This window comes from Oncorhynchus masou, chromosome 30 (genome assembly GCF_036934945.1).
Source record: "Oncorhynchus masou masou isolate Uvic2021 chromosome 30, UVic_Omas_1.1, whole genome shotgun sequence".
Taxonomy (NCBI): Eukaryota; Metazoa; Chordata; class Actinopteri; order Salmoniformes; family Salmonidae; genus Oncorhynchus; species Oncorhynchus masou.
In genome coordinates, this window is record NC_088241.1 from 48,285,298 (window position 1) to 48,296,633 (window position 11,336).

Genomic DNA, 11,336 nt, shown 5'->3' on the forward strand with positions numbered 1-11,336 from the left:
TTTCTAATTACATATTGTTAGTGACTTTTACCATTTGTGTAAATGGGATGCTGTCAATAAAGTATTCCAACCTTTTATAGACTTGATTTGGTACAATTCCATAATTGCAATCAGACTCACCAGCAGCGCGTGGACGAGCGTGCGTGCTACTCGCGCAAGTGAATCTCCAATTTGCCGTGCGCATCAGGTACTCTAAAAAGTTGGACAGGGTTGGCAGGTCTGTAATGGATTAAATTGTTATTTTCCCATCATCAATCTACACGCAATACACCATCATTTTAATACATGTTTTGCTAATTTATATATTTAAAAAAACGGAAATATGGCATTTACATAAGTATTCAGACCCTTTACTCAGTACTTTTTTGAAGCAACTTTGGCACGGATTACAGCATCGAGTCTTGGGTATGACGCTACAAGCTTGGCACACCTGTATTTGGGGAGTTTCTCCCATTCTCTGTAGATCCTCTCAAGCTATGTCAGTTTGGATGGGGAGCGTTGCTGCACAGCTATTTTCAGGTCTGGATTTGAGATGTTCGATTGGGTTCAAGTACAGGCTCTGGCTGGGCCACTCAAGGACATTCAGAGACTTGTCCCGCAGCCACTCCTGCGTTGTCTTGGCTGTGTGCTCAGGTTCGTTGTCCTGTTGGAAGGTGAATCTTCGTTCTGGAGCAGGTTTTCATCAAGGATCTCTCTGTACTGCCTCGTTCATCTTTCCCTCAAGCCTGACTAGTCGCCCAGTCCCTGTCGCTGAAAAACATCCCCACAGCATGATGCTGCCACCACCAAGCTTCACCGTAGGGATAGTGCCAGGTTTCAAAAATGGCACCGGAGGAGATGTCCACCGTTTTAAGGTCTCCTAACCAATTGTGCAATTGTGCTATTTTGTGTTGTTTTTTTTCGTGATATTTGTAAATTATTTTGTACATACGTTTCTGCAACCGTATCTTACAGAAGAAAAGCGCATCTGGATATCAGGACAGCGATCACTCACCTCAGACTATACAAAGATTTCTTCAACAACAACAACAACAGCAGCAGCAAGCAGGACTCACGCGATTTTCTCCAAACACCCCACAGGGCAGACATCCCAATTATTTGCAAAAAGAAGCGACGCAGAGGACGAAGAGCCAGATGCCTCATCCGGACCCGCAGAAGACAACTAGAAAGCTGCCGTTACTGTCAATATTACTCGCCAACGTGCAATCATTGGACAATAAACTAGACGAGGTACGATCACGAATATCCTACCAATGGGACATCATTGGACAATAAACTAGACGAGGTACGATCACAAATATCCTACTAACGGGATATCATTGGACAATAAACTAGACGAGGTAAGATCACGAATATCCTACCAATGGGACATCATTGGACAATAAACTAGACGAGGTACGATCACAAATATCCTACTAACGGGATATCATTGGACAATAAACTAGATGAGGTAAGATCACGAATATCCTACCAATGGGACATCATTGGACAATAAACTAGACGAGGTACGATCACAAATATCCTACTAACTGGATATCATTGGACAATAAACTAGACGAGGTACGATCATGAATATCCTACCAACGGGACATCAAAAACTGTAATACCCTATGCTTCACGGAATCGTGGCTGAATGACGACATGGATATTCAGTTGACGGGATACACGCTGCATCGGCAGGATAGAACAGCACACTCTGGTAAAACGAGGGGGACGTTCTGTGCATATTTGTAAACAACAGCTGGTGCACAAAATCTAAGGAAGTCTCTAGATTCTGCTCGCCTGAAGTAGAGTATATTGTGATAAACTGCAGGCCACATTACTTGCCTAGAGAGTTCTCAGCTATACTTTTCGTGGCTGTTTATTTACCACCACAGACAGATGCTGGCACTAAGACCGCACTCAGTCAGCTGTATAAGGAAATAAGCAAACAAGAAACCACTCACCCAGAGGCGGCGCTCCTAGTGGCTGGAGACTTTAATGCAGGGAAACTTAAATCAGTTCTATCAACATGTTAAATGTGCAACCAGAGGGAAAGAAATTCTAGATCACCTGTTCTCCACACACAGAGACGCGTACAGAGCTCTAACCTCGCCCTCCATTTGGTAAATCCGACCACAACTCTATCCTCCTGCTTACAAGCAAAAATTAAAGCAGGGAGAACCAGTGACTCTGTCTATTAAAAAAATTGTCAGATGAAGCAGATGCTAAACTACAGGACTGTTTTGCAATCACAGACTGGAACATGTTCCGGGATTCTTCCGATGACATTGAGGAATACACCACATCAGTCACTGGCTTTATCAATAAGTGCATTGAGGACGTCGTCCCCACAGTGACTGTACGTACATACCCCAACCAGAAGCCATGGATTACAGGCAACATTCGCACTGAGCGAAAGGGTAGAACTGCTACTTTCAAGCTGCGGGACTCTAACCCGGAAGCTTAAAAGAAATCCTGCTATGCCCTGCGACGAACCATCAAACAGGAAAAGCGCCAATACAGAGCTAAGATTGAATCATACTACACCGGCTCCGACGCTTGTCGGATATAGCAGGGCTTGCAAACTATTACAGACTACAAAGGGAAGCACAGCCGCGAGCTGCCCAGTGACATGAGCCTACCAGACGAGCTAAATCACTTCTATGCTCGCTTAGAGGCAAGCAACACCGAGGCATGCATGAGAGCATCAGCTGTTCCGGACGACTGTGTGATCACGTTCTCCGTAGCCGACGTGAGTAAGACCTTTAAACAGGTCAACATTCACAAGGCTGCCGGGCCAGACGGATTACCAGGACGTGTGCTCCGGGCATGTGCTGACCAACTGGCAGGTGTCTTCACTGACATTTTCAACATGTCCCTGATTGAGTCTGTATTACCAACATGCTTCAAGCAGACCACCATAGTCCCTGTGCCCAAGAACACAAAGGCAACCTACCTAAATGACTACAGACCCGTAGCACTCACGTCCGTAGCCATGAAGTGCTTTGAAATTCTGGTAATGGCTCACATCAACACCATTATCCCAGAAACCCTAGACCCAGTCCAATTTGCATACCGCCCAAACAGATCCACAGATGATGCAATCTCTATTGCACTGCACACTGCCCTTTCCCACCTGGACAAAAGGAACGCCTATGTGAGAATGCTGTTCATTGACTACAGCTCAGAGTTCAACACCATAGTACCCTCAAAGCTCATCACCAAGCTAATGATCCTGGGACTAAACACCTCCCTCTGCAACTGGATCCTGGACTTCCTGACAGGACGCCCCCAGGTGGTGAGGGTAGGTAGCAACACATCTGCCACGCTGATCTTCAACACTGGAGCTCCGCAGGGGTGCGTGCTCAGTCCACTCCTGTACTCCCTGTTCACCCATGACTGCATGGCCAGGCACGACTCCAACACCTTCATTAAGTTTTCTGACGACACAACAGTGGTAGGCCTGATCACCGACAACGACGAGACAGCCTGTAGGGAGAAGGTCAGAGACCTGACCGGGTGGTGCCAGAATAACAACCTATCCCTCAACGTAACCAAGACTAAGGAGATGATTGTGGACTACAGGAAAAGGAGCACCGAGCACGTCCCCATTCTCTACAACAAACTAGATTGGTCCATACACACCAAGACAGTCGTGAAGAGGGCATGACAAAGCCTATTCCCCCTCAGGAAACTAAAAAGATTTGGCATGGGTCCTGAGATCCTCAAAAGGTTCTACAGCTGCAACATCGAGAGCATCCTGACCGGTTGCATCACTGCCCGTTACGGCAATTGCTCGGCCTCCGACTGCAAGGCACTTCAGAGGGTAGTGCGTACGGCCTGTACATCACTGGGGCAAAGCTGCCTGCCATCCAGGACCTCTACATCAGGCGGTGTCAAAGGAAGGCCCTAAAAACTGGCAAAGACCCCAGCCACCCCAGTCATAGACTGTTCTCTCTACTACCGCATGGCAAGCGGTACTGGAGTGCAAAGACTAGGACAAAAAGGCTTCTCAACAGTTTTTACCCCCAAGCCATAAGACTCCTGAACAGGTGGTTACCCGGACTATTTGCATTGTGTGCCCCCCCAACCCCTCTTTTACGCTGCTGCTACTCTCTGTTTATCTTATATGCATAGTCACTTTAACTATACATCCATGTACATACTACCTAAATTGGCCCGACCAACCAGTGCTCCTGCACATTGGCTAACTGGGCTATCTGCATTGTGTCCCACCACCCGCCAACACCTCTTTTTACGCTTCTGCTACTCTGTTTTCCATATATGCATAGTCATTTTAACCATACCTACACGCACACGGTGGCATTTGCCACCGAGTGTGCATGCACCATCACCCAGTTTTCTTGATGAATGTTTTATGTGATAATACGCTGACTGATTAAAGTGTAACAGGAGCATATTCCGTGTTGTCAGCACTCAAACTTTTCCCACTTCTCACACATCGGTTAGATCAGATGGTGTACGAATGCGGATTATTCCATGTTGCGTGCTGATCCTGTTTGCTTTGCTTTGTGTGTGTCAGGCGAGGACTTCAGTCTGGACCCCTACAGTTGGGACTTTGTAGGGAAGAACCTGGTCTTCATGGCTGTTGAGGGCTTTGTCTATTTCATCATAAACATCCTGATCCAGTACCGCTTCTTCCTGGATCACTGGTAACCAACAGCTTCACTTCACATCTAATATACAAGTCTACATTGCTGTAGTACTTTAAAAGATCATCTAATTGGTGAAGCTAATTCATCTTTGTATGGTGTTTTTGAATCTGTTGGATCAGAATCGTATGAATCTGTTGACCATTACCAGTTGACTAGTACCAGTAATTCTATGCGTTATTGATTGTGAGAGCAGTCCAGAACAGCACTTCGCCACTTACCTTAAACCTCTGACCTCTTACCTGTAATAGGATCACAGATTGTAAGACGGATCCCATCATGGAGGAAGACGTGGATGTGGCCCAGGAGAGAGAACGCATTTATAATGGGGGAAGCAAGAATGACATCTTAAAGATTAGAGACCTCACCAAGGTATGTTAACTAACTAACTGACTGACCACTCAGGACTCCTGTGTAATGTGTTTCTCGGTTATTGACTCAATAATTTGCAGTGTGAACAAGATGTTTATATCTTTCTCAATCTCTTTCTCTTCCTCTCTCTATTTATCGCTAACTACTCTCTCTCTCTCTCTCTCTCTCTCTCTCTCTCTCTCTCTCTCTCTCCTCCCAGACATACATGGGGAAGACAAAGCCAGCTGTGGACAGGATCTGTGTGGGAGTGTCACCTGGGGAGGTCAGTACAGTACCACTCTATACTATAGACCTCTATATAAACTCAGTAAAAAAGAAACGTCCTCTCACTGTCAACTGCGTTTATTTTCAGCAAACTTAACATGTGTAAATATTTATATGAACATAACAAGATTCAACAACTGAGATATAAACTGAACAAGTTCCACAGACATGTGACTAACAGAAATTGAATACTATGTCCCTGAACAAAGGGAGGGGGGGGGTCGAAACCAAAAGTAACAGTAACAGTCTGTATCTGGTGTGGCCACCAGCTGCATTAAGTACTGCAGTGCATTTCCTCCTCATGGACTGCACCAGATTTGCCAGTTCTTGCTGTGAGATGTTACCCCACTCTTCTACCATGGCACCTGCAAGTTCCAGGATATTTCTGGGGGGACTGGCCCTAGCTCTCACCCTCCGATCCAACAGGTCCCAGACGCGCTCAATGGGATTGAGATCCAGGCTCTTCGCTGGCCATGGCAGAACACTGACATTCCTGTCTTGCAGGAAATCACTCACAGAACTAGCAGTATGGCTGGTGGCATTGTCATGCTGGAGGGTCATGTCAGGATGAACCTTTCAGGAAAGGTACCACATGAGGGAGGAGGATATCTACCCTGATGTTCGGATGTACCGATCCTGTGCAGGTGTTGTTACACGTGGTTAGCCACTGCGAGGACAATTAGCTGTCCATTCTGTCTCCCTGTAGCGCTGCCTTAGGTGTCTCACAGTACGGACATTGCAATTCTTTGCCCTGGCCACATCTGCAGTCCTCGTGCCTCCTTGCAGCATGCCTAAGGCAAATTCACGCAGATAAGCAGGGACCCTGGGCATCTTTCCTTTGGTGTTTTTCAGAGACGGTAGAAAGGCCTCTTTAGTGTCCTAAGTTTTCATAACTGTGACCTTAATTGCCTACCTTCTAGAAGTTGTTAGTGTCTTAACGACCGTTCCACAGGTGCATGTTCATTAATTGTTTATGGTTAATTGAACAAGCATGGGAAACAGTGTTTAAACCCTTTACAATGAAGATCTGTGAAGTTATTTGGATTTTAACAAATTATCTTTGAAAGACAGCATCCTGAAAAGGGGACATTTCTTTGTTTTCTGAGTTTAGTACCACAGCTATACAGCACGGGAAGGTGACGTGTAGAGACCCAGTGATAAAATATTTTCTCATCATCCTTTTCTCCCCTCCTTCTCTCCCCAGTGCTTTGGGCTCCTGGGTGTGAACGGAGCCGGGAAGACCACCACCTTTAAAATGCTGACCGGAGACACTGATGTCAGCTCAGGAGAAGCCTCTGTCACTGGTCACAGGTACAGGGCATGGGACATTGCCATATTGCCATATGCTTCCTCAATCACAGTTGGCATGATCAATGTTTTTACCGATGCTGTTGATATCATTAGTAAATAACAGTGGACCTAAAACAGAGCCCTGTGGCACACCAGAGCACAGCCCTATGCTTTTCACCTGTAATCGTACCTTTCTTCCCTGTCTCTGCAGCATCCTTACCAATATCCTGGACGTGCACCAGAACATGGGCTACTGCCCCCAGTTTGATGCCATAGATGATCTGCTGACTGGCAGAGAGCACCTCCATCTGTATGCCCGCCTCAGAGGGGTGCCTGAGTCCGAGATCAGCAAGGTGAGGCTGTGGTCAGAGGTCAAGGGTTAGGTTCTGAGTTTAGAGGCTGGGGTTAGGGTCATGGTTAGAACAATGAACGTTTTTGAACTCAAATGAATAGCTATATCCACCTCAGTGTGTTAATGTATTTAACAAACCCATTTGTTTATCTACCCTTTATTGACCCTGGCCATGACCTCACTCTCAGAAGTTGTCTCAGGGAGAGTTGGGATATGCAAAAAAACAAACATTTAATGTGTGAAATAGGACAAATATAATTATTCTTATTGTATTATTATGTATTTATTTATTTAGCCAGGCGGATATGGCAATAATGTGTCCTTCTGCTGCCTCAGGTGGCAGACTGGGCAATTCAGAAGCTGGGTCTGGCTGACTATGCTGGCCACACAGCCGGGACCTACAGCGGCGGCAACAAGAGAAAACTATCCACGGCCATCGCCATGATCGGCTGTCCTCCTCTGGTCCTGCTGGTGAGCTTACCATTACTGGAGTCACCCATGGGCCTTCAGTTAGGGGGTTAAGGGGAAATAAGAAATGGTTCTGTATCCTGCTTGCTAGTGTGTATCTGAAGATGTTTCTATGTGTGTTACTATCCAGGACGAGCCCACGACAGGCATGGACCCCCACTCACGTCGTTTCCTGTGGAACTCCATAATGAGTGTAATCCAAGATGGCCGAGCAGTGGTCCTCACCTCACACAGTATGGAGGAGTGTGAGGCTCTGTGTACCCGTCTGGCTATTATGGTCAATGGCACCTTCCAGTGTCTTGGTACCATCCAGCACCTCAAATACAAGTAGGTTCTGTCTCTATTTACTTCAGATATAGTTACTACTGAAGAGTTTAGTGTGTAGATCTGAAACCGACAACGTTAACGCTACTGCCTTAATGTTACAGTACAAACTCTTAAAAGAAAATACAATTTCCCTGCTGTAATTCATGTACCTTCTTCATCTGTACCCAATTATCTACTATGAGTCTAACCAGCCCTGGATTGTATTGGACTGTGTGTTTTGTAGGTTTGGTGATGGTTACGTGGTCACCATGAAGATCCAGGCCTCCACACCAGGTTGTCCCCCAGACCTGAACCCAGCCGAGGCCTTCATGGAGAGCACCTTCCCTGGCTGTGTCCAGAGGGAGAAACACTACAACACTCTGCAGTATGAAATCGCCTCTTCCTCCCTGGCTAGGATCTTCCAGCTGGTCCTGGCCAACAAGGACCGCCTCAATATAGAGGACTACACCGTCTCCCAGACAACACTAGATCAGGTAAACACTCAGCTAGTCTTTCTCGCTCAACTTTATTATTGAAGGTCTAGCTAGCGAGACAGAGACTTTGAGTATGGCTCATGAGATTATTACTAAACAGAGATGAATGGAGAGTAGCCAGGAAATATATTGTATGTTCTATATTGATTGAAGTTTAGTAAGAAACACCTATGAAATATGTGGACTTAGGGGTAAAAAAAACAACAACCAAAATACCAATACTTGCACCCTCCATTGTTAGTATTTGATGTAACAAATACAGTACCTCTCAATAGTTGCATCTATTGATAAGCAAAGTAATTATAGTTGGAATTGAAACCATCGTATTCTGACACCGTTTCTCAAGTTGTGTGGCCATGTGTTAAATAGACTCCTGCGTCACCCACATTGTTACACGTCAGCCATCTTCTATCCAGTGTCATTTTTCCTCATGCCGTCTTGCAGGACTTCAAAGGATAATAGGCTGACTTTTGGATCTTAATTCTGTGAATGTTAGATGTTTATTCTTTGGTATGTGTATCCCCCCCAGGTATCGTGTTCTTTTCTCATTTTTATCCAAGGTTAATAAGCGTCCATTTTGGTTCTTGACTGTGTTTATTCCCTGGTGTATCTCTCTCTCCTCTCACCAGGTGTTTGTGAACTTTGCCAAGCAGCAGTCAGGAGAGGACGACGGCATGGTGCTGCACCCGAGGGCCGCTGGGGCACGGAGAAAAGAAATCAAGGTCACACCCCTAAGTTGTCTGGGGAAATGAACCGTCCCTCCCCACATGCACAGACACACACACACGCGCGTATGTGCGTAAACGCTCGCACACACCCACACACATGCACGGGGAAACACACACACACAAACAAACAAACAAACAAACAAACAAACAAACAAACAAACAAACACCAGAAACTCAGACAGGAATAGTTGTCTGGGGAATTGAACGCTCCTAGAGGAACGTGGAGAAGGTTGACTAGTTGGTGACACTACTGGTGACTGGTGAGAGACTGATTGAAAGAAGAAACTTATTCCCAGCAGTTGCAGCGCTACATTTCTGCAAGAAAATTGTAACATTGAACTGTTACCAAAAACAAAGCCTGTATCCGCTTCATATGCTCGTATACTGCCAAGGAAGATGATCCGTTTTGTTTGGCCTTTGTTTTTTTGATAAATGAAAATCTACTAGTGCAATATAGAATTTGACTGTAAAAATACATTTGCTGTTATTGAATTCATATTGAAATGATGATCTGATTTTGTAAGCCTATATGTACTGTTCAAACATTGCGCTTCCTTGTGTGTATGCAATTTTTAAGTTCTATGTAAATGGCAGATAAATGATTAGTTTGCAGATCAAAGATTATTTTTACAAAAAAATATATATATATATAAATTGTCTCTGCAATAATAACAATAATAATTTCCAATAAATATTTTCTGTAAACACTGATTGATTCTTTGTAATATGCATGACTCTCCTTTTAGATACATTGACACGATAGAAGACTTATCTTTGAAATGATCAAAATTATTTATTTGATATTTACACGTTGGATACAAAACGAGTTTGGCTATAATTTGTACAGTATGTAAACAGTACCTGTTGCATCTAGTAACACCTGAGAATTTGACAGATTGTAGTTATCTTGAACGATATATAAAGTAATACATTACTGAATTATCCTCAACTGTCTGACAAAGGTAAAAGCATCAGGTTGTTCGTTACATTTAAACATGTACAGCTTCATTGTAGAGGGGGAAATAATCAGCTTGCAAACTTAGACATCTCCTAATTCTGTGTTCCATCTCCTAGTTCTAGAACTCAGCTTTCCCTACTGAAAATAGCCCCGTTATACTTCAGTCATAATAAAGACTTCCTTAGCAGGTATACAGTGCCTTGCGAAAGTATTCGGCCCCCTTGAACTTTGCGACCTTTTGCCACATTTCAGGCTTCAAACATAAAGATATAAAACTGTATTTTTTGGTGAAGAATCAACAACAAGTGGGACACAATCATGAAGTGGAACAACATTTATTGGATATTTCAAACTTTTTTAACAAATCAAAAACTGAAAAATTGGGCGTGCAAAATTATTCAGCCCCCTTAAGTTAATACTTTGTAGCGCCACCTTTTGCTGCGATTACAGCTGTAAGTTGCTTGGGGTATGTCTCTATCAGTTTTCCACATCGAGAGACTGAAATTTTTTCCCATTCCTCCTTGCAAAACAGCTCGAGCTCAGTGAGGTTGGATGGAGAGCATTTGTGAACAGCAGTTTTCAGTTCTTTCCACAGATTCTCGATTGGATTCAGGTCTGGACTTTGACTTGGCCATTCTAACACCTGGATATGTTTATTTTTGAACCATTCCATTGTAGATTTTGCTTTATGTTTTGGATCATTGTCTTGTTGGAAGACAAATCTCCGTCCCAGTCTCAGGTCTTTTGCAGACTCCATCAGGTTTTCTTCCAGAATGGTCCTGTATTTGGCTCCATCCATCTTCCCATCAATTTTAACCATCTTCCCTGTCCCTGCTGAAGAAAAGCAGGCCCAAACCATGATGCTGCCACCACCATGTTTGACATTGGGTATGGTGTATTCAGGGTGATGAGCTGTGTTGCTTTTACGCCAAAAATAATGTTTTGAATTGTTGCCAAAAAGTTCAATTTTGGTTTCATCTGACCAGAGCACCTTCTTCCACATGTTTGGTGTGTCTCCCAGGTGGCTTGTGGCAAACTTTAAACGACACCTTTTATGGATATCTTTAAGAAATGGCTTTCTTCTTGCCACTCTTCCATAAAGGCCAGATTTGTGCAATATACGACTGATTGTTGTCCTATGGACAGAGTCTCCCACCTCAGCTGTAGATCTCTGCAGTTCAACCTGAGTGATCATGGGCCTCTTGGCTGCATCTCTGATCAGTCTTCTCCTTGTATGAGCTGAAAGTTTAGAGGGACGGCCAGGTCTTGGTAGATTTGCAGTGGTCTGATACTCCTTCCATTTCAATATTATCGCTTGCACAGTGCTCCTTGGGATGTTTAAAGCTTGGGAAATCTTTTTGTATCCAAATCCGGCTTTAAACTTCTTCGCAACAGTATCTCGGACCTGCCTGGTGTGTTCCTTGTTCTTCATGGTGCTCTCTGCGCTTT

General features: G+C 44.4%; 1 protein-coding gene across 1 annotated transcript in view; it reads left to right on the forward strand.

Moving 5' to 3' along the window:
* The window catches only part of LOC135522692 (retinal-specific phospholipid-transporting ATPase ABCA4-like), a 49,361-nt gene extending 39,738 nt beyond the window's left edge, over positions 1–9,623 (forward strand). The window contains exons 40-48 of the mRNA XM_064949202.1: positions 4,526–4,655; positions 4,907–5,027; positions 5,227–5,289; positions 6,496–6,602; positions 6,793–6,934; positions 7,270–7,404; positions 7,532–7,728; positions 7,952–8,201; positions 8,831–9,623. Coding sequence (XP_064805274.1) covers positions 4,526–4,655; positions 4,907–5,027; positions 5,227–5,289; positions 6,496–6,602; positions 6,793–6,934; positions 7,270–7,404; positions 7,532–7,728; positions 7,952–8,201; positions 8,831–8,953 — 1,268 coding nt within the window. The 3' untranslated portion in view covers positions 8,954–9,623. The remainder of the gene's footprint in view (positions 1–4,525; positions 4,656–4,906; positions 5,028–5,226; positions 5,290–6,495; positions 6,603–6,792; positions 6,935–7,269; positions 7,405–7,531; positions 7,729–7,951; positions 8,202–8,830) is intronic.
* Positions 9,624–11,336: the final 1,713 nt, after the last annotated feature.